The sequence below is a fragment of the Phycodurus eques genome, chromosome 6 (genome assembly GCF_024500275.1).
Source record: "Phycodurus eques isolate BA_2022a chromosome 6, UOR_Pequ_1.1, whole genome shotgun sequence".
In the NCBI taxonomy this organism is placed as follows: Eukaryota; Metazoa; Chordata; class Actinopteri; order Syngnathiformes; family Syngnathidae; genus Phycodurus; species Phycodurus eques.
The window spans coordinates 18059471-18085481 of NC_084530.1; the positions used below are offsets into that span (position 1 = coordinate 18059471).

General features: G+C 41.5%; 3 protein-coding genes across 9 annotated transcripts in view; 1 reads left to right on the forward strand and 2 right to left on the reverse strand.

Annotated features, from left to right (window-relative positions):
- Positions 1 to 11: 11 nt before the first annotated feature.
- pin1 (peptidylprolyl cis/trans isomerase, NIMA-interacting 1) lies at positions 12 to 2693 on the reverse strand. The gene is made up of 5 exons (XM_061679871.1): positions 2541 to 2693; positions 1710 to 1795; positions 1503 to 1611; positions 1311 to 1421; positions 12 to 455 (listed from the first exon to the last, which is right to left on the reverse strand). The coding sequence occupies exons 1-5, from the start codon at positions 2596 to 2598 to the stop codon at positions 346 to 348; spliced, it is 474 nt and encodes a 157-aa protein (XP_061535855.1). The 5' UTR covers positions 2599 to 2693; the 3' UTR covers positions 12 to 345.
- A 123-nt stretch (positions 2694 to 2816) lies between these two features.
- ubl5 (ubiquitin like 5) lies at positions 2817 to 7789 on the forward strand. Its single transcript, XM_061678808.1, has 5 exons — positions 2817 to 2900; positions 3183 to 3251; positions 3444 to 3527; positions 4960 to 4997; positions 7606 to 7789. Exons 2-5 carry the CDS (start codon positions 3196 to 3198, stop codon positions 7647 to 7649), a joined length of 222 nt encoding a protein of 73 aa, XP_061534792.1. The 5' UTR covers positions 2817 to 2900; positions 3183 to 3195; the 3' UTR covers positions 7650 to 7789.
- A 445-nt stretch (positions 7790 to 8234) lies between these two features.
- LOC133403679 (proto-oncogene vav-like) overlaps positions 8235 to 26011 on the reverse strand; it is a 28059-nt gene continuing 10282 nt past the window's right edge. For 2 of the 7 annotated variants that reach the window (XM_061678801.1, XM_061678800.1), the window contains exons 4-27: positions 25731 to 25847; positions 25262 to 25320; positions 24288 to 24353; positions 24103 to 24208; positions 23658 to 23747; positions 23500 to 23568; positions 22939 to 23139; positions 22759 to 22854; positions 21845 to 21913; positions 21318 to 21404; positions 20988 to 21073; positions 20765 to 20900; positions 20565 to 20674; positions 19902 to 20003; positions 19732 to 19826; positions 19357 to 19379; positions 19234 to 19270; positions 18092 to 18228; positions 15842 to 15907; positions 15285 to 15316; positions 14138 to 14248; positions 12422 to 12509; positions 9026 to 9152; positions 8235 to 8606 (exon numbers count right to left, since the gene is read on the reverse strand). In XM_061678801.1, the coding sequence (XP_061534785.1) occupies positions 8386 to 8606; positions 9026 to 9152; positions 12422 to 12509; positions 14138 to 14248; positions 15285 to 15316; positions 15842 to 15907; positions 18092 to 18228; positions 19234 to 19270; positions 19357 to 19379; positions 19732 to 19826; positions 19902 to 20003; positions 20565 to 20674; positions 20765 to 20900; positions 20988 to 21073; positions 21318 to 21404; positions 21845 to 21913; positions 22759 to 22854; positions 22939 to 23139; positions 23500 to 23568; positions 23658 to 23747; positions 24103 to 24208; positions 24288 to 24353; positions 25262 to 25320; positions 25731 to 25847 (2331 nt within the window). In that variant the 3' untranslated portion in view covers positions 8235 to 8385. Of the gene's footprint in view, positions 8607 to 9025; positions 9153 to 12421; positions 12510 to 14137; positions 14249 to 15284; positions 15317 to 15841; positions 15908 to 18091; positions 18229 to 19233; positions 19271 to 19356; positions 19380 to 19731; positions 19827 to 19901; positions 20004 to 20564; positions 20675 to 20764; positions 20901 to 20987; positions 21074 to 21317; positions 21405 to 21844; positions 21914 to 22758; positions 22855 to 22938; positions 23140 to 23499; positions 23569 to 23657; positions 23748 to 24102; positions 24209 to 24287; positions 24354 to 25261; positions 25321 to 25730; positions 25848 to 26011 lie in introns of those variants that run through there. The other 5 variants (XM_061678807.1, XM_061678803.1, XM_061678802.1 and 2 more) reach the window with 5 other exon arrangements.

The following is a 26011-nucleotide window of genomic DNA, read 5'->3' on the forward strand; positions in this document are numbered from 1 at the left end:
AAAAAAAAAAAAAAAAAAAAAAAAAAGGACTTTTATTTTGACAGCTCGGCAGTTCACATGAATGGTGAAGCTTTTAAAAGCGGTCACGTCTTTGACCATTTTTTGTTATGCAGTAAAGCTTCCATGACGTGGGGGAGTGAAATTAAATTGTCATTTTTCAAAGACGTGCTTTTATTTTGACGACATGCACATTCAGTCATCTGCGCTCTATCCTGTTAATTTATTTATTTTTTTATTTTTTTAAATATTAGGTTTGGGGTTACCTATTTTAACCTTTGTGATAAAGCTTGGTTGCGTACAATGTGTGTGTGTGTGTGTGGGTGTGTGTATGTGTGCGCACGGGCGTCAGCCAGTGCGCAGGATGATGTGCACTCCAGAGTCGGTAAAAACTGGGCCGCTCATCTCGCCAATCTTGAGTGCAAACGAGGCGTCTTCGAAAGGCTTCTGCATCTGACCTGAGACGTACAAATCACGCAGAAACACAAACATTATGTGAAGGTATGTAACAGAGCTCCCCCTACTGGTGTCAAGTGTCATTGACTTTTAAAGAAACCAAAGAATGCACAGGGTGTCTCGTAAAAAAGAAACACTACAACTAAAAAAAAAAAAAAATCACACACACAATATAAATATAAATGAAAATTTTATATTGTTTTTAACAGAATTTAGTTTATTTGAAGAATTTGTTCTTTAATTTACTTTTTAAATCTAATTTCTTTAATTTACTTTTCAAATTAAACTATTTTATTAACTTTGCTACATTCTTCTTCAAATTAGAAAATATAATTGTAACGTTTTTTAAAAACTAAAATAATTGTAATGAATGTTGTAATTTTTTTGTATTAAACTTATTTTCAAATGAAAATAAAAAATTAAAAGAATAGAAAATAAAATATTTTCTTAAAAATAATTCCATTCTATATTGAATTTTTGATAAGAAATTGTAATGTCTCTGTTCATCGTCATTTAAAATTTAAATATATAAAATAAATGCTGTACATTATTTTTTTTAAATTGAATAATCCAATTCAATTCAAATAATTGTTTAGTTATTTTTTTCAAATGAAAAATTAAGACATATTTAAACATTGTACATTTACTTTTGTAATTTAAAAATTACAATTGTTATAATTTTATTGTGTCTGTTATTGTTTTTAAAAAATTCTTAGAATTTTAAAGACAGGAGGATTTTGCCATAATACACCGCGTTAACACACTCCTGCCGTTTTTGACATGACACTTGTGTACAGCTGTCAAACAAGCTCCACTTATTTATTGTTAAACTTGTGGTTGAGAAACTGAGCACTAACCTCTGCCAAAGAGTCCCAAGTCGCCACCGTTCTTGGCTGAACTGCAGTCGCTGAACTGAGACGCTAAGTTCTCAAACTTCTCCTCTTCCGACTTGATCCGCTCAATATAGTCTGAAAACAACAAGAATAATAATAAAAAGAGTCAAGTAAATCAAAATACGACACATTGGATGAATGCTTGTCACAACTTACTCTGAATGAGATCGAGAGCCTCGTCTTTGGATCGCGTGATGTTCTGCTCCCGCCAGGAAGATGGCCGACGGGACTGGTTGTGCTTGACCAGGAGGTGCGAGCAGCGGACCTGCCACACAAAATAAAAATACAGATTAGGCTTTCGCCATGTGGCTTTCAAATCAAATTTCAAAATTATTATTATTTTTTTTTTGCACATTAATTGACCTTATCTGGCTCTCCGTGGCCGTCTCCACCTGCAGGTCGTTCCCATTGGCTGGCGTTGGTGATGTGGTTGAAATAATACACCTTGCCTGCACAGAGGGGACACTTCACATTGATTTGCGGGGGACTACAAATGCCTATATTCACAGTTTAACGTACATACACCACAAACTATAATGCATAAACTCTTCAATATCATCTCAAACTCATCTAACAATTACCATTAAAAATAAATGACTATCAGATGATTTGATTTCAATTTTAATAACCACTCAGCACAACAAAAACATACAGCCAGGTCCATAAATATTGGGACATGGACACAATTCTCACCTTTCTGGGTCCTATATTTCATATGATTTTTACATTTATGGGTAACCCTTGTTGGTTTGCGTTTGTAAGACAACCACACTCTTCATAAAGCATTACCAAATCCTCATAACTCATATATATATATTACATTTAAAACTTTCCTACCGTGTTTTTAAAAAATATATATATATTTTTTTACCCCCTTCCCAACAGCTTCAGGTTAGCTCCAGCGGCACAGTGACGTCACGCAGGGCCCAGGGAGGATCGGCTCGCGCGCCAACATCATTTGACAGCTTAGATAATACACAACAAACTTAATTTGTCACGTTTTACTACACATACAACTGTTATCACTTGCGGCCTCTCGTCGCTAAAGTTTCACCAGGTCTAACTTTTAAGTACAATTGAGGCCCTGCAATGCTGATGCGGTTTGCTAGCTCCCAAGCTAGGGTGCGCATGACATCGCAGTGTTTACGGAGCAGCGAGCCAGTTCACGGCTTCTCGTCACGCCCGTTTGGTCACCTGAGCTGCGGCTCATTCTTTTCTCCCAGCCCGATGGTAAAGTGTCCTCATCTGCCATTGTTATTCCCAATCCCGTTGCAGGCTTTCCTCCCCAAAATGGACAAATCCAAATGTAGCAGCCGTGTGCGAGGGCGGTTACGACACTTTACGACAACCCCGACACGTTTACAGCTCTCGCGTTGTGTTTTTCCTTAACGCCCGCCTTTATTTGTACGTTCTCTGTCATTGGCCGATAAGAGCTGTCGATCATAATTGCACGGATTTGATTGGTCTAGAGGCTGAACCAGTGAGACGAGAGCCTTATTGAATCATTGGCGTTACAAGCTTGATTTATTTTGCTACTCTACTTCTGGTTTCGAGGTAATGTAGACGAGTTTCACGCACATTAGTTGTAACTTTAAATAAATTATTGTCATTTTAACCCCACTCGTGCGTACTGAGGAACGTTACGTAAATAACACACTTTCCTGCATAGCATGTTAGCTCGCGTTGTGTTAAAAGCAGCATTTGAAGTCTTATTTCCGAACAGTGTAGCACAATTGGACTGTTATTACGTCCATCCCAAGGTGTTAGTTGTTTGAAATAGTCCCTCACGCTAAGCGTGCGATGCTTTAAACACTCGTAACACGTTTACGTTGACAGGCAGAACGACAAGATGATCGAGGTGGTCTGCAACGATCGTCTGGGCAAGAAAGTCCGGGTAAAGTGCAAGTATCCTTCATGCTGAAAGCGGCCGAAAGCCACCGAATTGAAAAACATCATCGTAGTTTTTAATTAATATTCCTTTACCATTTCCAAGAAAAACATATTCGCAAATAGTCCAATAATTGAAGAATTTTGGATAAGGGTCTTGTATTGGCTATGGCGTCACAGGTGCGCTTCCTTAATAAGTCAAACTTCCAGTTCTGAGGACACCATCGGAGACCTGAAGAAGCTCATTGCAGCCCAGACGGGGACGCGGTATGACAAAATCATCTTGAAGAAATGGTAAGCAAACGCCATGGACGTTGTCGTTTTAGCCCACGGTCAAAGGTGGCAAAAGTACTGACACGCTGTGATTAGAAGTCAAGATATTAGGGGGGAAAAAAAATAATTACTGATTCACCTCTTGTACGCAAGTAAAAGTAAAACCATACAAAACTTCTCTGCACACAAAATGTAGTTTCTCTCAATTTACATATTTTCTACATCGTGTCGCCATCTGTGGAGGCTGAAAAAGAAACAGGCCTATTTTGACAAGGAGTAGAAAGTAATGGTTTCAAATGTAGGGAGTAAAAGTAAAAAGCTGTCAGGAAAATAAATGAATGAAGCGCATGAAGATGTGCTTGTGCCCAATGGCGGTGGCGGCGAGCAAAAGTGTGTCTTACCGTTGTTAAAATGAATGACCAGTCGCCTCAGTGCAACACTTGGAATAAGATTATATTGTGCAAAGGAGGCTTTCACGATGTGTTGCGTCTGACGCGCTCCGAGCCTCAGCCTACACCGCACGGAGCTTCAGTGAAGTTAACTCTCAGTAAATTGGGTGAGTGAAACGATAAAATACGTCTATGCCAACATTGAGGCAGATAACAAGGTAAACGGTCTGTTGCACTTTTGCACTGATGGGATTTAGCGTTTATTTTAGTCTTCAAACCAACATAAGAGCCGATGACAGAAAAGAAAGCTTAACATTGAGCTAAAACTTCACCGTAGGAAATTGACGCAGCTGTTTAACTAGCAAAGCTTTGGGTGATAGATAGGGGGAAGCAGCACTTACGTGAACGTCAGCGGTGCAGCGCGTTAAACCAGCTCACAAGCAGTCCGGACTCCAGACGAAGTTGACCTCTCTCACTTGTCGTTGTAAATATTATTTTAGCGAAGTATTGTAAGTCCTTCAGTGAGTCCGTCCTTACCTCCATTATGAGTACCGAGTACCGAGCGAGCACTTCAGTTTGAATAATTAACCCACAATGCATTGCGCGCTTAACACGCCAGTCTAATCTAATCTTAATCGAATTACTTTCCTGGCACAGTAACGCGTTACATTGCTCGTTACTCAAAATGGCGGGAATTTTAAACCGGCATCACTGACCATTATTTTGTACTATAATAGGCATTTTAGGCCACGAAAAAAAATTAAAAAATTTTGTACTGTGGCCTAAAAAAAAGTGCTCCAATGTAACGGACAATCAGGAATATCAGATAAACACCCCCCCCCCCCCCGCCCCTTCTTAGTCCGTTCTAACGAGGTTCCGCTGTATTTTTATTGATTGTTTTTTTTAATTGCTACTATTTTAATATCGTTTTTATATTTATATTATTCCTCTGTGCTAGTAAAGGTTGGATTCCACTTAATGAATAGAAACCTTCACGGCAGTTGATGAGTTAAGTCCAGTAACGTCCCACCAGTGCTCACAATCTTGTGTTCTCCTCTGTGTAGGTACACCATATTCAAGGACCACGTGTCACTGGGAGACTGTATCCTTCACACTTGATGTGCTGTGCAATGTGTTGACATTAGTAATGCACCGATACCACTTTTTTTTTTAAACGAGTACGAGGGTACACGTTCTCACATGAGTACTTGCTGATGCCGAGTACTGATAATTGATAATGTCGTTACAGCTTGTAATTGAGATGAAAATGTTTAATTCGAATCAAATATTGTTGAAAAACAAACAATTCTTAAACATGGAATTTGTTTCTCTCAAATATAATGCTTTTCATAGCAACTACTTGTCATTTCTGACATTTTAACATCCAACTGCAAGTTCTTTAAATACAGCCTATAACACAAGGCATTTCAGTTTTGTGGTGTCTTCGTCCGAACATTAGGGGGTACTATGAGAGAGATTTCACTGTGCATTCCAAGCCGCACTGCCTGAAAACCTTAACAGAATGAATCCCATATTACAAAACAAATCATTACCAATGTGATCGTACAGTGTGTGTTAACAAAAACATTATAATATGTTAATTCCCTTATCAGAATCGGCTTTATTGGCCAAGTATGTTGCAAGACAATTAATTTGTCTCCGGTAGTTAGAGCCACTATGGTATAACCGCAAACAGCCACCTTGACGAAATAGACATTTAGGACATAAAAAACATGAGTGTGGAGAGTCACTGAGCAATGAAACTGTATAACCCCAATTCCAACGAAGTTTGGATGTTGTGTTAAACATAAATAAAAACAGAATACAATTATTTGCAAATCATGTTCAACCAATATTTAATTGAATACACTACAAAGACATGATATATAATGTTCAAACTGCTAAACTTTGTTTTTAGCAAATAATCATTAACTTAGAATTTTAGGGCTGCAACACATTTAAAAAAAGCTGGGACGGGTGGCAAAAAAGACTGAGAAAGTTGAGGAATGCTCATCAAACACCTGTTTGGAACATCCCACAGGTGAACAGGCTAAGTGGGAACAAGTGGGTGCCATGATTGGGTATAAAAGGAGCTTCACTGAATTGCTCAGTCATTCACAAAAAAAGATGGGGCGAAGGTCACCTCTTTGTGAACAGGTGCGTGAGACAATAGTGGAACAGTTTAAGGACAATGTTCCTCAATGTACAATTGCAAGGGATTTCATCACCTACGGTCCATCATATGATCAAAAGGTTCAGAGAATCTGGAGAAATCACTGCATGTAAGTGGCAAGGCCAAAAGCCAACATTGAATGCCCGTGACCTTCGATCCCTCAGGCGGCACTGCATCAAAAACCAACATCAATGTGTAAAGGATATCACCACATGTGCTCAGGAACACTTCAGAAAACCAATGTCAGTAAATACAGTTCGGCGCTTCGTCATCGGTGCGGGGTGTGAAAGTGTCCTTTACAAATTTGCAGTAGAAAGTATTCAAGTCATCAGCCAATCCTTTGTTGATCTCTGCTTGGGGGGATTATTTCTTGTAGCTGGTCAGCCATTGTAATCCATGCCAGACTGACTTAGAGTTGTTTGCAGTCAAATGTTTTTTCTCAATTTTTCTGCATAATTTGTCTTTGCGATGTTGATTTCTGGCCTCATTGTATAGGGCTCTGTCCCCACTCCAATAGGTATCCTGCTGAGTTTGGCAGTGAACCTTGCCTTGTTGTTGTTGTTGTTGAATGTGCGAAACGTCTTCACAGAAGCTGATGTAACAGTGTCCACATTCATCCAGGCTACCAGTTGAAGTTTCAAAGACACTCCAGTCTAAACAGTTTAAGTTCAATTTTAGCTTCCTTGGTCAACCGCTTCACTATTTTCACCACACGCTTCGCACATTTAGTTGTCCGTTTTATACAGTGTTGGGAAGATCACTTTGGGAAATGTAGTTGGTTACAATTACAAGTTATCCTTTTGAAATCCTATTTCACTTACTTTCTCAAAGTAATAATTACATTTGATTGCATTTTAATTGTGCCCCTGTTATAAATGAATGCATCCACAGGACCTTTTGATCTTTTCTAAAAAAGAAAAAAAGATTAAAACCATAATAATTATTTTGGAATTAACCACATATTTGTTCTTTACACAGATAATAAACTGATGAAATGTAAGTAGTAATAAATTTGTTTGCTTTATGTTTACAGCATGTCGAAAACATACCATGTTGACTTAATGACAATTGTTAGACAATAACATGTCATATGACAACCCTTTAAGTAGTTATTGGCATTGTTGTTCCATTAAAAAAAGTCCCAAATTGTAGAGCTGAAACTTAAAAAGTGAATGTTCTTTTATGTGTTAAGTTTAACTATGGGTCTAACCTTATAAACTAATAAATTGCACTACAAGGTGGCACTTTGAGGTAATAAGTTCATTTGAAACTACTGCAATGTCACATGACCAGAGAGCACCAATAAGCTTCTGCTTTTGCAGTGATTCCCCCCCAAAGGTAACTAAAATTGTAATTGTGGAAATTTCCAAAAGCAACTAATTTAATTACACATTTTCTCCATCCGGCTGGTAATGTGGTATTTATTGGTGCTTGTGGTTTTGGAGAATTTTAAATGTGTCGGTACTGGTATCAGTGGATCTGTAGTTGATCTAAGGTGAGTATTGTCCTGTGTTTGACTTAACTGTAAGGTTTACAGATGAGATCCACGATGGCATGAACCTGGAGTTGTACTATCAGTGAAAGGAAGGCTCATTCTGTCAGGAGATGATGACATCATTAGTATTTTTTGGCCAAACAAATTGATAATGTGTGAATTGTTTTGTTTGGTTTCTTTTGATATTTTGAAAAATAAAGTGGATATTTACCAACAATCATGAAAAGTGAAACTTTGATTCATTTTCAAAAGGATTTGCTTGAAATGAACTTGGAGGCACACATGATTTCGGAGCGACCACGTCAAAGTCTAGAAACCGTCGACAAGTAAACAATAAAATAAAAGGACTATTACAGAGGAACAAATAACTAACACAGCTCTCTTGGAATGTAAGAATGGATGCACACAACATTGTGGCGCGAACAAGTCAGTGAGAATTGCCATTAAAGAAATCATCTACACCTAAACAATAAAATAATAAGTTCTATTACAGATGACCAAATAAGATCTCATATCGTATCTACTGGGATACCATTTGTGCAACTTGCCACATCGAGTTACACCTCAAATTAAAGGCCCTGATAAGGACAACCCAGATATGTTATTGTTTAGCCATTCTGACATTGTAGGACGATGCAATGACCAAAAAACAACATAAACCCCCACAAGGCTTTCATGGTTATCAAACCCAATTTATTCACATGATGAGATGACGTGCACTACTTTTTCGCACACATGATCTGACACTGTGAAGTCCTGGCCTGCAGGTCAGCTGTAGTCAGAGTAATCCTCCTCCACGTAATTGGAAGGGAAGAAGCCCACCTAGGCGACAACAACTGTGAGTCTGAAAGCGTGATAGCGTGTACGATTATTTTTTTTTTCTTCACTCACCTTGCCATACACTTCTCCTTTCCACCAGCCACTGTGGCCTTTCCTGGATAGGATCCTGATGGTGTCTCCTTCGTGCAGAGACAGCTCAGAGCGGTCGCGGGCTGAGAAATTGTACCTGGCCCTCGCCATGCCGAAGTTTCGCAAGCCGCCTCCTGTCGGGCGACGTTCAGAACATCCACATTGTGATTAAAAAGGGTAAAAAATCGAGGTGCGATAAACCACGTTAAGTTGTACCTCAAATCAAAGACCTTAATGAGAGCTTTCCATTTTATCATTTCAACGTTATATGAAAATGCAATGTATTTTACTTTAAAAATAAATAAATAAATAAATAAAATCATTTTGCCCTTTGTTTTGCGCCAAAATATCTAAAAAAATTAAATGAATTCAAAAAAATAATAATTACGAGGAGCCCTTTTGCAACAAGGTCAAACATGAATGTGAAACAAACAACATCGAGTCATACATCATACAAAAGCCCCTGGATGAGAGCTTTACAGATATAGTCTTATTTTGATGACGCAACACCCAAAAAGCATGTTCCCCTTTTTGCGTGTACAGAAGCACAAACCTTTGGGCACGGCACGGGGCTTGTGGTCGTTGCTCTGCTCAGCTTGCTTGTACGGCATGTGCAGTGTGGTGTCCACGTCCTTGACACACTCCTTCAGGGAGTTCTGCTGATAGAACTCAATCATCTCCTACAAGAATACATACACACAAGTTAATCATTTGTATTAATGGGGAGATCCATCCATCCATCCATTTTCTACCGCTTATCCGAGGTCTGGTCGCGGGGGCACTAGCTTTAGCAGGGACACCCAGACTTCCCTCTCCCCAGCCACTTCATCCAGCTCTTCCGGGGGGATCCCAGGCCAGCCGAAAGACAGTCTCTCCAGCGTGTCCTGGGTCTTCCCCGGGGTCTCCTCCCGGTGGGACATGGCCTCACCAGGGAGGCGTCCGGGAGGCATCCGAATCAGATGCCCCAGCCACCTCATATGGCTCCTCTCGATGTGGAGGAGCAGGGACTGTAGATCCTCCCGGATGACCGAGCTTCTCACCCTATCGCTGAGGGAGAGCCCGGACACCCTGCGGAGGAAACTCATTTCGGCCGTTTGTATCCGGGATCTTGTTCTTTCGGTCACGACCCACAGCTCGTGACCATAGGTGAGGGTAGGAACGTAGATCGACCGGTAAATTGAGAGGTTCGCCTTTCGGCTTAGCTCCTTCTTCACCACAATGGACAGATACAACGTCCGCATCACTGCATACGCTACACCGATCCGCCTGTCGATCTCCCGTTCCATTCTTCTCTCACTCGTGAATAAGACCCCAAGATACTTGAGCTCCTCCACTTGGAGCAGGATCTCATCCCCGACCTGGAGAGGGCATGCCACCCTTTTCCGACTGAGGACCATGGTCTCAGATTTGGAGGTGCTGATTCTCATCCCAGCCGCTTCACACTCGGCTGCTAACTGCTCCAGTGAGAGGTGTAGATCATGGCTCGATGAAGCCAAGAGAACCACATCATCTGCAAAAACCAGAGATGCAATACTGAGGCCACCAAACCGGACCCCCTTTACGTCTCGGCTGCGCCTTGAAATTCTGTTCAGAAAAGTTATGAACAGAATCGGTGACGAAGGGCAGCCTTGGCGGAGTCCAACCCTCACCGGGAACGAGTCCGACTTACTGCCGGATATACGGACCAAACTCTGACTGACGGGACCGAACAACCCATATCAGGGGGTTCGGTACCCCATACTCCCAAAGCACCCCCAACAGGACTCCCGTAGGGACACGGTCGAATGCCTTCTCCAAGTCCACAAAACACATGTAGACTGGTTGGGCGAACTCCCATGCACCCTCGAGGACCTTGCCGAGGGTGAAGAGCTGGTCCACTGTTCCACGGCCAGGACGAAAACCACACTGCTCCTCCTGAATCTGAGATTCGACTTCCCGACGGACCCTCCTCTCCAGCACCCCTGAATAGACCTTACCAGGGAGGCTGAGGAGTGTGATTCCCCCTGTAGTTGGAACAGACCCTCCAGTCCCCCTTCTTAAAAAGGGGGACCACCACCCCAGTCTGACAATCCAGAGGCACTGTCCCCGATGTCCACGCGTTTTGGAGAGGCGTGTCAACCAGGATAGCCCCACAACATCCAGAGCCTTTAGGAACTCTGGGCGAATCTCATCCACCCCCGGGGCCTTGCCACCAAGGAGCTTTGTAACCACCTCGGTGACCTCAACCCCAGAGATATGAGAGCCCGCCTCAGAGAACCCAGACTCTGCTTCTTCATGGGAAGGCGTGTCGGTGGCATTGAGGAGGTCTGTGTAGTATTCTCCCCACCGACTCACAACGTCTTGAGTCGGGGTCAGCAGCGCCCCATCCCCACTATACACAGTGTTGGTGGTGCACTACTTTCCTCTCCTGAGACGCCGGATGGTGGACCAGAATTTCCTCAAAGCCGTCCGGAAGTCTTTCTCCATGGCCTCACCGAACTCCTCCCATACCTGAGTTTTTGATTCAGCGACCACCAAAGCTGCATTCTGTTTGTCCAGCCGGTACCCATCAGCTGCCTCAGGAGTCCCACCAGCCAAAAAAGCCCGATAGGACTCCTTCTTCAGCTTGACGGCATCCCTCACCATTGGTGTCCAGCAACGGGTTCGGGTATTGCCGCCACGACAGGCACTGACTACCTTACGGCCACAGCTCCGGTCGGCCGCCTCAGCAATGGAGGCGCGGAAGATGGTCCACTCGGACTCGATGTCCCCCGCCATCCCGGAACATGAGCAAAGTTCTGTCGGAGGTGGGAGTTTAAACTCCTTCTGACAGGGGATTCTGACAGACGTTCCCAGGAGACGGGAGGGCTCTCCAGCACCCCCTCCAAGGACTCCAAAAAGGGTGGGTACTCTGAACTGTTGTTTAGGTGAATAGGCACAAACAACAGTCAGGACCCGTCACCCCACCCGAAGGTGGAGGGAGGCTACCCTCTCGTCCACCGGAGTGAACCCCAACGTACCGAGCAATAAATATACCCACACCTGCTCGGCGCCTCTCACCGTGGGCAACTCCATAGTGGAAGAGAGTCCAACCCCTCTCGAGAGGACTGGAACCAGAGCCCAAGCTGTGTATGGAGGCGAGTCCGACTATAACTAGTCGGAACTTCTCGACCTCACACACCAGCTCGGGCTCCTTCCCTGCCAGAGAGGTGACTTTCCACGTCCCTAGAGCCAGCTTCTGTAGCCGGGGATCGGATCGCCAAGGTCCATGCCTTCGGCCACCGCCCAACTCACACTGCACCCGACCCCTATGACCCCTCCCACAGGTTGTGAGCCCATGGGAAGGGGGACCCACGTTAGCCTTTCGGGGTGTGCCTGGCCGGGCCCCATGGGAGCAGGCCCGCCCACCAGGCGCTCGGCCGGGAGCCCCCACCTCCAGGCCTGGCTCCAGAGGTGACCCGCGTCCGGGCAAGGGAAAACCAAGTCCATCGTTTGTCGTCATCATAAGGGGTCTTTGAGCCGTGCTTTGTCTGGTCCCTCACCTCGGACCTGTTTGTCAAGGGTGACCCTGCCAGGGCATAAAGCCCCAGACAACTTAGCTCCTAGGATCATTGGGACACACAAACCCCTCCACCATGATAAGGTGACGGCTCAAGGAGGGTTAATGGGGAGATAGTAAGGAAAATGTATTTTTCAATGTCTCGTGTACATAGTGTGTCTGGAGTATCTGCCTGGCCATTAAGTGTGAAATTAAACAACCATGTAAAGCTTTAATTATTTGCCTATTCCTGTGTTATTCCTTATTCCTGTGTTGTTGAGTGGGCCCTTGATGTCGTTGTTATTGATCCGTGGGCTATTTTGATGAAAGCATGCCACAGATATGTTACAAAGACCCATGGGAACTGTTTTAAATCGTAATAGCATGACATATTAGGTCTCCTCCCTGTTAATGTTGGCATGTGAGACTTACCACCAAACCCTTGAAGGCCTTCTTCTCATTGATGCGGAATAAGCCATCATAGGAGGTGATTTTAATATGTTTGATGTCCATGCTGAACCTGCCATAGTAGAACAAACACAGTATATACTTTCAATGACATTTTTACAAAATTTTAAAATGGCTCACTCCCCGCCCCCCAACAAATGAGGACAAGAGACGACATCATGGGTCTTCGGTGAGGGACCAGACAAAGCACAGCTCCAAAAACCCATATGATGACAAATAATTCAGGAAAACGTTTTCCCTTGCCCGGACGCGGGTCACCGGGGCCCCCCTCTGGAGCCAGGCCTGGAGGTGGGGCTTAAAGGCGAGCGCCTGGTGTACCCACCCTTTTTGGAGTCCTTAGAGGGGGTGCTGGAGAGCGCTCCCGCTGGGGACTCCATTGTTCTGCTGGGGAACTTCAATGCTCACGTGGGCAATGACAGTGAGACCTGGAAGGAAGTGATTGGGAGGAACGCCCCCCCTCCCCGATCAGATTCCGAGCAGTGTTCTGTTATTGGACTTCTGTGCTCATCACGGATTGTCCATAACAAACACCATGTTCAAGCATAAGGGTGTCCACATGTGCACTTGGCACCAGGACACCGTAGGTCACAGTTCGATGATCGACTTTGTGGTCGTGTTTTTATCGGACTTGCGTCTGCATGTCTTTGAGAGTTGGGTGAAGAGAGGTGGCGGAGCTGTCAACTGATCACCATCTGGTGGTGAGTTGGCTCCGATGGTGGGGGAAGATGCCGGTCCGACCTGGCAGGCCCAATCGTATCGTGAGGGTCTGCTGGGAACGTCTGGCAGAATCCCCTGTCGGAAGGAGTTTCAACTCCCACCTCCGACAGAACTTTGCTCATGTTCCGGGGGAGGCGTGGGACATCGAGTCCAAGTGGACCATGTTCCGCGCCTCCATTGCTTAGGCGGCCGACCGGAGCTGTGGCCGTAAGGTGGTCGGTGCCTGTCGTGGCGGCAATGCCCGAACCTGTTGGTGGACACCAGCAGTGAGGGATGGCGTCAAGCTGAAGAAGGAGTCTTATCGGGCCTTTTTGGGCTGAGGGACTCCTGAGGCAGCTGATGGGTACCGGCTGGCCAAGCGGAATGCAGCTTTGGTGGTCACTGAAGCAAAAACCCGGGCATGGGAGGAGTTCGGTGAGGCCACGGAGAAAGACTTCCGGACGGCTTCGAGGAAATTATGGTCCACCATCCGGCGTCTCAGGAGGGGGAAGCCCTGCACCATCAAAACTGTGTATAGTGGGGATGGGGCGCTGCTGACCTCGACTCGGGACATTGTGAGTCGGTGGGGAGAATACTTCGAAGACCTCCTCAACTCCACCGACACGCCTTCCCATGAGGAAGCAGAGTCTGGGTTCTCTGAGGCGGGCTCTCCGATCTCTGGGGTTGAAGCCACCTCGGTGGCAAGGCCCTGGGGCTGGATGAGATTTGCCCGGAGTTCCTAAAGGCTCTGGATGTTGTGGGGCTGTCCTGGTTGACACGCCTCTGCAACATCGCGTGTTGATATAGATAGATGATGTATATTTAAATGAAGAATTTATTTAAATGCTAGATATATAGATGTGTAATGTAAATAGATATCACCACAAACTGAGGACGTTTGGCTCGATCACAAAGTTGTTTTGAGAGACAAATCTGCAATTTCATTGTGTCCCTGAAGGCACCACCTGCTGCGGTGAATCTTACTTAATGCTGATGGCAAATTCTCCGCCGTCCTTCTGCCGGACCAGGTAGGTTCCTTCAGAGCGGGACACGAGCAGGTTCTTGGCGGCGTGTCGGTCCATGTTCCCCGCAAACCTTCAAACATGGACAATCACAACTACTTCTTTAGCCAACACCAGTGACAACATCTGCTTTATGAAAAGTAGTGGGACCAATTATAGCCACATTTCACACCTAAAAGCTCAAGAAATGTTTAGTTCTTAGTACTTGTAGTTCCTAAAATAAAATTTAAAAAAATATATTTTTTTAAAAGGTCAATGTCTTTTTCGAATCGTCACAAGACAAAAATGACATTAAAACAAATTGAGCTGATTTTGCTCTCTGTTGTAAAATTAAAGAAATACTCAAGGACAGAGTACCTGTAGAGTGGTACTTTTCTGATGAAAAACAAACAGAAAAAAAATTGTAAGTGCTGGAATTTCCGTTTATTTCGATTGTGTAAGATGATTTGATAGTGTGTTTTGAGTAACGAGCGTGGTCACAGAACGAGTCTAACTCATATCTCAAGGCTCCACTGTATGCAGATATGTAAAAAAAGACTACAAATCTACATTAAATAAAATTCTATCAAATAATTTCAATTAAATTTAAAGTAATTGCAATTATTTAACAAAATAACTTAGAAACTAATTATAGACTGATAAGAAATAATATAAATGAATTAAATTGAAATAGATTATATGATTTAAAAGATTTTCTTGTATTTATAATTCAAGCATAATTAATTCCGTTATAAAAATAAAAATAAAATGAATTAACTTAAAATTTAAAATTGAAGTTTTTTTTTTTTTTACTGAAGTTAGTAGATATGCAGACAAAAACACTGATAATAAAAAATCTAAATTAGTTCAATCAAAAAGTAATAACAAAATTAATAAAATATAAAATACATATGTAAAAAATACATATAATTCTTAACATTTAATATTTCATAATAAAAAAATCCATTGCTAAGATTATAATTATCTGAAAATATAATACAGTATATAGCTGGAATAGGCTGCAGCACGCCCGCGACCCTAGTGAAGATAAGCGGAACGGAAGATGAATGAATATAATACAGTATGTTCTATGTATAATAAAAATAAAACACACTTGGTGTTCTACTCACCAGCTGAAAGCAGACAGGTCCGGGGTGGGCCTCTGTGGGGATAGGTGAGTTCACACTGACATTATATGCAAAATGTTCTCACATAAATAAGTCTAAATTAATATTTTTATGACATACAGTGGCTATAAAAAGTCTGCACACCCCTGTTCAAATGCCAGGTTTTTGTGATAACAAAAATGAGACCAAGATACATAATTTCAAAGCTTTTTCCACCATTAATGTGAACTATAACTTGCACAATTTAATTAAAACTAATCTTTTTGAGGTAGAGTAAAAATAAACTGAGATAATGTGGCTGCACAAGTGTGCACACCCTCTAATGACTGCGGATGTGGTGGTGTCTAGAATTAACCAATCATATTCAAACTCCCGTTAAATGGGGTTAACACACACATGCAACCATTTAAAATGCCTATATATATTCCCAAATAAAGTTCAGATGTTCTCATAGGCTTTTCCTGACATTTACTGTATGTAGTCACTTCTTACAGCACAATCTATGGCTGTACTGGTATAGACATTTTACTGTATCGTGTTGCCGGGTGGATTATACTCACACGTGAGAAGGGTATAACTCTGCTGCAGGGGAACCAGCCCACCTGTCCTCCAGTCAAGTTTCTGCCCTGAGGGACATGGAACAGATGACTGATTATTTTGGTTGTATCATTTTGATACCCAGGTCCCAGAGCAGGTTTCACTATGACAAAACACTCAACTAATGATTCAATCATTTTAGTTACTTGAAACATTAACAATTAAATAAAATGAAATAATTGCTGTACCAATTTAATGAAAAAAAAAAAAATTATGCAAAAAAATGTTTAGGCTGTGCAATTCTGGTCTTGTTGGATCTCAGTGCGGCTTTTGATACGCTACACCATAATATACTGCTGAACAGGTTGGAAATGTGGGTAGGACTAAATGGAACAGTCGTTAAATGGTCCACGTCCTACCTGGAGGAAAGGAGTTATTTTGTAACCATTGGAAGTGTTCAATTTCATCGAATGGCAATGACCTATGGGGTCCCCTCAAGGGTCAGTTCTTGGACCCCCCTGTTCAGCCTGTATATGCTACCCTTGGGTCAAATTCTTCAGAACTTTAATTTTGACTATCATAGCTATGCAGATGACACACAGTTATATCAAGCAGTGTCTCCAGATGACTACAGTTCAATTGAGGCGTTGTGTCACTGTCTAAAACAGATAAATAACTGGATAATCCCAAATTGTCTTCAATTAAACCACAACAAAACTGAGACAATTGTTTTTGGCAAGAAAGAAAAGAGGATTGGTGTTAGTAAGGCTCAGGTCAAATAGTGGAGCACAAAGTCCAAAGCAAACATGGTGAAGCAACATTTAGCAATTATGCTTGCACACAAATGGAATAAGTTGCCAACAGAAGTGACGTCAGCCCCAAATGTGAATGTTTTTAAATCCAGTTTTTTTTCGCATGCTTTTTGGAGCATTTCCACTTTTAAATATTTCTTGCAGTGTACGCTGTTTTAATTGTAATTTTACTTTATTTTATTTTTTTCTCTTTGTTTTAAATGTTTATCATCTGTTTTTTGTCTTTGTTTTGAAATGCATTTAATCATGTAAAGCACATCGAGTTTGCCAATAAAGTAATATTAATTGTTGTTCATTAATTACTGTAAAATGAATTATTACTTTAACTTTATTATTTTTTAAATTATATTATTTCAAAATTACATTTAATCAAATCGGCGGAACGGTGGCCGACTGATTAGAGCGCCTGCCACACAGTTCTGAGGTTCAAATCCCGGCCCCGGAGTTTGCCTGTTCTCCCTGTGCCTGCGTGAGTTTTCTCCGGGCATTCCGGTTTCTTCCCACATCCCAAAAACATGCATGGTAGGTTAATTGAAGACTCTAAATTGGCCGTAGGTGTGAATGTGTGTGCGAATGGTTGTTTGTTTAAATGTACCCTGCGATTGGCTGGCAACCAGTTCAGGGTGTACCCCGCCTACTGCCCGAAGATAGCTGGGATAGGCTCCAGCACGCCCGCGACCCTAGTGAGGAAAAGGGGCTCGGAAAATGGATGGATGGATTTACTCAAATCATTTATCTGCTCTATGGATAAAATGGAAAAACAAAACTATAAACCCATAATAAAGAAAATGTAAAAACATTGCCAAATAATTCCAAATCATATCTTACAGCACAAGTGGTGGGCATGCTAGAGCCTATCCCAGCTGACTCCACCTCAAAAAGATTTATTTTAATTAAATTGTACAAGCTGCCTGACTATTAATAATTTCTTCATGACGTTATATGTCATCATTCATCCATTTTCCATATTGCTTATCCTCACTAGGGTGGTGGGCATGCCAGAGCCTATCCCAGCTGACTCTGGGCGAGATTTGGGCTACACCTTGAACTGGTCGCCAGCCAATTGCAGTGCACATATAAACAAACAACCATTCAGGCTCACATTCACACCTTCAGACAATTTTAGAGTCCTCATGCATGGTTTTGGGATGTGGGAGGAAACCGGAGTGCCCGGAGAAAACACACGCAGGCACTGGAAGAACAGGCAAACTCCACACAGGCAAGGCCAGATTTGAACCCGGGTCCTCAGAACTGTGAGGAAGATGTGCTAAGCAGTCGTTCACCGTGCCGCCATGTAATAATTCCAATATCTCAAATAAAACGTACTTTGTTTGGTAATTCAATGAAAATAAAAGGAAAAGTAGTGGCATGCTTGAAGTGGGGGCGTCGTCGACATCAACCACAGGAAATGAGGCTCGGCAACAGGCCACTGTGACGACACGACCCCTCACACTTACTTACTTCCCACCACGATAAGTCCACCTCCACCCGCGTCAGTTCCACTACGTCACCCTTAGAGAGGTACAGCGGATGCCCAAAGCTGGCGGGCGGCGGCGGCAGGCCGAAGTACTCCTGGCGCGCCTCCACCTTGGGAAACCCTGATCATTACAGATCATGAAATTATACATTATAAAGGTCCACAATTCCACACACAAATTTTATCTTTTGAATCTATTTCTACTAAAAATAATTTTTCAATTAATTTCTTTATTTTTTCAACTAAGAAATGGTGAAATAATATTTTTTATTTATTTTTGTATTAAATTTTTATTCAAATTCACTGATTATTTAAAATATATAGTTTAAAATTTTAAATAACATTCTGCAACATTGAAGCATACTGTATATAGATAAATGAAAATATTGACTGATATTAATAAACTAATCTAAATAAATTAAATTCCAAATGATAATATATTTTATTTTGAAAAATCACTAATGTTCTGCTAATAATAATAAAACCATGATGTACATAACAAAATAAGCAAAATGTACATGCATCCATCCATCCATTTTCTTTACCGCTTATCCTCACAAGGGTCGCGGGCTGCTGGAGCCTATCCCAGCTATCTTCGGGCGGGAGGCGGGGTACACCCTGAACCGGTCGCCAGCCAATCGCAAGGCACATAGAAATATACAACCATTCACACCTACAGGCAATTTAGAGTCTTCAGTCAACCTACCACGGATGTTTTTGGGATGTGGGAGGAAACCGGAGTACCCGGAGAAAACCCACACAGGCACAGGGAGAACATGCAAACTCCACACGGGCAAATTTGAACAATATATAATAAAAATTGCAATTAAATAATAAAAATATACAAATACAAAATTTTATGTGGTTGCTGTAAATTATGTTATGAATGCAGAAAGTCAATCGTTTGCACAATTGCTGTGGGGGTTCATAAGAAATATATATATTTTTTCTTCACAGAATATTTCCACTCATTTAAATTAGTTTCTCCCCCAGTCCAAACATATATTAAAACAAATCTGTAACAAAATAAAAACTATAAAAAAAAAAAAAAGGTATTGTATAGGAAGGCAAGGGCATGTTGGACAATCATACCATTTCCAGTCAGATTTGATCCCATGTTTCTTACCAATGCCGGTCTTCCCTGGGGACCTGTGTGTCCTATTCTACGAGCAGCAGAAAAGAAAAAAGATTTTTATTACAGCATATTATGAACATTGAAAATTTAACATCATAATGATGTGAGACTCACCTTTCTTGCAGTGCCTGGGTGGTCTAAAAATGGCAGAGGTTCATCAATGTTAATGGTACAAATTAATGGATAGTAATCTTGATTCCTTATTTGTGAATTCACCTACTCGCTGACATTTTATTTTGGAACCTATCCTCTGTTATTTGCAGGAAAACTAACCTATTTGCTGTTTTTGTGCTACAGCCAAAGCCCCTGTTTAATGTAAAGTAATTGCTTTGGCACCATCTTATGTCAACTTTCTTTCCAAAAAAAAAACGTTACAAACATTTCTGATAGTGTTTTTCAGGGTGCTAGAATGGATTAATGGCATTCCCATTCATTTCAATGTGGAAAGTTGAAATAGCAGAGGGAACGCTTTAACTGGAGGCGACTGACCTGAGCTGCGTCCGCAAGTCGGCAATATGCCCAAGCACTCTTTGTGGGCGGCTATTTTGCAGCGCGTGCAGCGGTAGCCCTGGAAGAAAATCCCTCTGTGGGGGTGGAAAAAAGGAGAATGGAGAAGAGTGACTGGGAACCACACAGTCCAGACGGACCCACGTTTGTACCTCAGCATCATGGAGCACGCCATGCAACACGCCGTCTCCTCAAAGTTGTGCATCTGGAAATCGTGGTTGTTCGCTGCTGCGTTCTCGGGGCACAGGTTGGACCTGTCCAGACATTTAACGACATGAAATTTGGTAGAAGCCATGCCCGAAAAGACATAAATTCAGACCCTAAAGCCAGTTCCAGTTAGCATCATGAAATTTGGTAGGCATGACTATCAAGATTAGATCCACAAAAAAAGCCATGATCGAAAAGACACAGGAAGTCTGTCATCACAGCATTTTAGGTTGATTTTTCACATTTCCTTCAAAGAGACATTTGTCCTACAAAGAATATTCTGAGCCCAGAGCTAGTTTCACTTTGCAACATGTAATTTGTTAGGCAATGTATATAATAAATAGATCCACAAATTAAGCCTTAAGAAGTCATGCCTGAAAAGAAATAGGAAGTCAACTAATCCTTAAAAGACAAACTTGTCTTACAGATTTTGTTCCAGATTTGAACCACATATACTAGACAGCTGGACAGCGTTAAATGGTAAAAACATTTAAGTTTTCATCATTGCATGTGGGCAAAGTTTGATAAGTCACCCTAAAACTCAAAACTCAGATACAGTAAAAAAAATTTCACTTTTCCGATTGGTACCAATTCCATTTCGAACTTACTGAGCCATCTCAAACTGTTCTAGCCATTTCTTCTTCAGTTCTCGTGTTTTGAAGAATAAGTCGTAGCCGCACTTCCCGTAGGAGTCCAGGAGGAGGAACAGGTAGGACCACTGAGGACACATAAACCTGCGTTAGGGTCTCCACTTTTAGCATTTCTATGCCACCAAATCGGAGGAGGGAAAACAAGGAAAGGAACGCACCTTCCTTTTGTCCTTCCCCCCCGCTGTTTCGTCTCGGACTTGGTAGTGCTGGAGCTCGATGATCTCCTTCAACTCGAAGGTCTCGCTGCTCTTCTTCTTGCACACAAACAAGGCCTTGTCAAAGAGGAAAGCGTATCTGCGGGGGACATCAAACAATATTGCATGCATGATTTAAAAAAAAAAAAAAACCAATATCTGAGAAATGAAAAGAAAAAAACCTCACCTTTCCTGTTTGGACTTCTTTTCTGTGCTGCTGATCTTCAGCTCTCCGTCCATTTTGGGCCGGCCAAAGAGGGCCAAGGACTGCGACTGTAAATTTATAGAAAATGCGTAATAATAATGACAAAAAACAGCCTTAAAATACCCAGACCTTTTAATCACATTGAAAATGATTTACATATACACACACATACTTATTTAAACACACTGTAAACATATTTGAAGACATTTTTTTTAAATACAGTTTTCGTCATCTACGGCCATTTGAGGGAAACCATGACTATGATGTGGCCCGTGACGAAAATGAGATGGACGGCCAGTCACATGACCTCACCATGTTCTCGATAGACAACTGGAAGCTGGTGATCTGCCTGAGAATCTCGTTGTCTCGCTTCACCTCGTTGACACACTGTGCCAAGTCCTAACAAGCCAAAAGACATTAATAAGGCACAAAAAACAGATATAAAAAGTCTACACACCCCTGTTCTATCAGGAAAAGCCTACTAGAACAGCTTTGCTTTACTTGGAGTTACTCAGAAACACTTTAAATGGTGACTCGTGTGCTAATTCCCATTTAACATGAGTTTGCATGTGACTGGTTAATTTTGAACAAACCCCAGTTATAAGAAGGTTTGTACACTTGTGCGACATTATATCAGTTGTTTCCTTGTTACTTCCCTGTATAAAATATTTCTTTTTTTTTTTTTTTTTTTTAAATGAGTTTTTTAATTTATAGGTCACATTAATGCTGGAAAAAAGTTTTTAAATTATTTATTTTAGCTACCTTTTCTTATGCCACAAAAACCTGGCATTTCAAACCTAACCCTCCACACAAAAACAAATACATAAGCACAAACTCACTCGCATGGCATCGAGAGCCGTGCGCAGGTTTTCCTTGTCTGACGGGTCGGTGGTGTGTTTCACCAGCTCCTGGAGGCACAAACAAAACTCAGGAAAACATTTTAACAACTTCAATTGGATTAGATTACACAGAGTTAATTAATGGGACTATTAAATAAATAAATAAATTAATCAATAAACAAAAACACACATACAAGTATTTTTAATTTATTTTTTAAAATTAAATACATTTTTTGTCATTAGAATTTTTATTATTATTATATTAGCTCTGGCCATGTCCACAAGCACACAGGTATTTATCATTATTATTTGTATGTTTTTTTTAAACATTGGGTATAGCCACAAGCACACAGGTATTTTTTAGTTTCTTCTTTTGAATTAGATTTTGTATTGTTATTATTATTATTTTTAAACTAAGGCTTTGTATACAAGTACACCGGTATTTTTTTGATCATAATTTTCTATTTATTTTATGTTTATTTTATTTTTTTAATTGGCTATAGCCACAATCACACAGGTGTGTGTGTGTGTGTGTGTGTATATATATATATATATATATATATATATATTTTAACAGATTTATTTTGTTATTTTTTCTAAACAATGGTTCCATCCCCAAGCACAGGTATTTATTATTATTATTTGTTTGTTTGTTGAAACTCTGGCGATGTCCTGCAAGCGAACAATAAACAATTTTTTTTGTTATTATTGATTTTGTTCTTAAAAAGAACAAAATCAATAAAAAAAAAAAATCAATCTGTGTGGGATGTGTACTTTAAAACTTAAACCATAAAACAAATGTTTTATTTTTACATGGGCTCTCTATATTGCAGATTTTCACCTATGACAGGCCAGTTTGGAAAATGACTCCCACAGTGAACAGGGGCTGATTGTATACTGTATATAAAACCCACCTGTAATAGCAGGGGGTATTTAAGGACCCTCTGCATGGGCACCATAAGCAGATCCCTGAGAGAGAATCTGCCGCTGTTTGCTCTCTTGGAACACTCCTGCGAGACGACAAAATCAACAGGGTTCTTTAGCTGAAGGCCAAAAGAATTACACCGAAGGTTTTTGTGTGTGGAATTGTGGACCTCCAGCTTCATCCTGACGTCCTCCCTCGTACTCGCCAGCTTGTCCAGATGCTTGGTCGCCGTTTCCACTTGACTGCAGTAGCGGCCGTAGAGCAGAAGCCTCTGCTTGTAGTTGACAAACACATGGTGAAAATTCTTGGCTCCGTTCCCCACCGAGCTCTGGATCTCGTCCAAAAATTCTCGATGTACGCTGGCCAAATCCTATACACGCAGATAATGTACACAGTGCTAATCCACATTTAAACACCTGTGCGCGGAGGTGGAAAAAGTAATCACACTATATTTAAAGAGAAGGACAGAAACATTTGTAAAATTAGAAGTACCAATTCAACTCCTTTCGTTAAGTAAAAAAAATATAGACTTGACATGTACTTAAAGTAGAAAAGTCAATAAAGCAACTCATTAGTCACAAATCATTCATGGAGAGAGCCTATTTTGACAAAGTAAGGACAAGAAAGTACAGAAAGGAGTCAAAGTAAAATGTTGTCAGAAACATAAAAACTGACACCTGGAAATTTTTTTATTTGTACTTGGTTACTTCCCACCACTACCTATGTGTACCTGTATGTTGACAAAGATGCTCTCTATGTCCTGAGCCTCGAGGAACTTTCCCAGAGGTTTCTTGAAGTGCTGTTGAAGATGACAAAAATGAATGAGAACCACAGCTTCTGTGTGTGTGTGTGTGTGTGTGTGTGTGTGCGAGTGTAGATGCCTCACACCTGTAAAATAGATTCCAGAGTATCCGAGTATTTTCCTTCCGTCTGTTTGATCTCCTGAAGGCAACACTCTCGCTTGTCCACTCCGCACTTCTGCAACACACAAATATACAGTGACGGTGCAGGACAGGCTACTAGGGTGGTAGGCAGGTAAGACGGTAGACTAGTAGGTAGAAGTCACTACGTAGCGAAGTCGGTACATAGCCAGGTAGGCGGCCAGGCAAGTAAGCAGGCAAGCCGCTAGGTAGACAGATGATTGAGTATGTAGGCAATGTAAGTGATAAGTAGCTGAGCAGGCAGGTACATGGTGAGTATGTAGATACAGTAGGTGGGTAGGCAAGACGTCAGTCAGTAATACAGTTGGTACAGATTGTAGGCAAATTAAGTAGATTGGTAGGTAGTTACGGAGGGATGTAGGCAAGGTAGCTTGGCAGCCGAGTACACTCACAGTTTCGGGTTCAACTGTCCTCATCAAGTCTTCATAGATTTCATCCCCTTCGGCCCCCTCCTCGTCCACACAGTCGTACAAATCGTCTGCTTCATCTACCGTGTCGCTACAGAGCACCGTCCATATTACATTCATTTAGAAAGATGTGCACCTGATTTCTCAAATGTCTTCAAGTGTTTCCGTACTCTATCTTGTCGGACAGGCCGTTGTAGATGTCATCATCAGAAATGTCTCCTCCCAAAGGGAAAGGCCTGAAAGGCAGCATCAATAACATTCATACAATACAGTGGATACCGGCTATTCGCGGGGATAGGGACTGGGCCCGACCGCGAATAATGAAAATCAGCGGCTAATTGAAGCCCATTACAATTGCATTGAAAAGCATATACCGGTACATATTATTTTCATTTAATTTTTTTAAACCCAAACAATTCTTGAGTAAGCGGGGATAAGCTGACAATAAGTGTTTCAGGGTTGTTTTCCCTGCGATTGGTTGGCGACCAGTTCAGAGTTTACCCTGCCTCTCGCCCAGAGTCAGCTGAGGGAGGCTCCAGCACGCCTGCGACCCTAGTGAGGATAAGCAGTACGGAAAATGGACAGATGGATGAATTATTACATATAACGTAACGACCCTAATGAGGATGAGCGGTTCAGAACATGGATGGATGGCGTTCGTTCCACCCAAAAGAGAAAAAAACTAAAGTATAATGTAAACAAATTTTTTAATTAGGAAAAGGTTTGAAAGCATTGAACCTGAGGGGTGGGGGTGTGGGGGCAGAGACTTTGCCATCTATGCTCCCACCCTCAGGAATCTGCTCCCAAAACTCCTACGCGACTGTTCAGATCTCTCCACCTTTAAATCCCAACTGAAGACCCACCTCTTTTGAAATGCTTTTAATGTCTAAATCTGACATGTTTTAGTCCTGTATTTTTTATTTTTATTCTAATTCTGCTTCTATCAAAACATTTTATTTGTAAAGCGTCTTTGAATAAAGTTTAAAAGCGCTCTATATAATATATTATTATTTAAAAAATGAAAAAATAATCAGCAAATAGGCAATCTGTAGAATCTCTCTCTCTCTCTCTCTCTGTATATACACACACATATACTGCATGCATATATATGATTTTTCTCACACTAAGGATGTAAAGTACTCACTGAAATGCTCTTTGTGCGGCAATGGGTGAGTGAGACAGGATGGACAAAGTGTTTAGGACCTGTCGCACAACAAACACATGCACACAAAAAAGATTTAAAGCTCAAAAGACACTCTAGTAGCATTAACAACTAAGTTATAACTATATATATATATATATATATATATATATATACACACACACACACACACACACACACACACACACACACACACACACATTGATACATACATACAACCATGGATATTAAATAGTACAAAAGGCCATTAAATTAATAAAAATGTCATTACATAACTGCAATGTAATTAAAGTAATGCATAAAATGCCATTAAATAATAATTAAAAAAAAAAAAAACCTCTGATCTACAGTATACCTCAAACACTTCAACTCGACACATGGTGGCGCGACTTCCTGTTCGGAGCAGTGAGGGGAGTATTTGTGTTTGGCATCGAGTTAGCGAGCAACTTACCTTGGCAAAATCGCGCACGTCGAACAGGTCAAAGGCTTCAAACAGTTCGTTCTTCTTCAGCTGGAACTTGTCCTGACACACTACCAGGAAGGTCCGGATGTTCTTGAGGCACAGGAACTACACACCAGATCACGACGTTACACACACATTTGATCCTCTGTGATTGGACATTTATTCAGAACCCACTGAAGACATGGCATCTGTAAAACTGGAGATTACGGTACAGTTTAAAGAGACGTTGAGGAACATTGTCCTTAAACTGTTTGACTATTTTCTCACAC

Excerpts from the sequence above, each read along its gene's own strand:
- pin1 (XM_061679871.1), bottom strand. The coding sequence starts at position 2,598 with ATGGCAGATGAGGACACTTTACCATCGGGCTGGGAGAAAAGAATGAGC. Across the intron at positions 1,796-2,540 it reads AAGAATGAGCCGCAGCTCAG|GCAAGGTGTATTATTTCAAC; the intron begins GTGACCAAACGG and ends CCCTCTGTGCAG. Across the intron at positions 1,612-1,709 it reads GCCACGGAGAGCCAGATAAG|GTCCGCTGCTCGCACCTCCT; the intron begins GTCAATTAATGT and ends TTTGTGTGGCAG.
- ubl5 (XM_061678808.1), top strand. The coding sequence starts at position 3,196 with ATGATCGAGGTGGTCTGCAACGATCGTCTGGGCAAGAAAGTCCGGGTA. Across the intron at positions 3,528-4,959 it reads AAAATCATCTTGAAGAAATG|GTACACCATATTCAAGGACC; the intron begins GTAAGCAAACGC and ends TCCTCTGTGTAG. Across the intron at positions 4,998-7,605 it reads CCACGTGTCACTGGGAGACT|ATGAGATCCACGATGGCATG; the intron begins GTATCCTTCACA and ends TAAGGTTTACAG.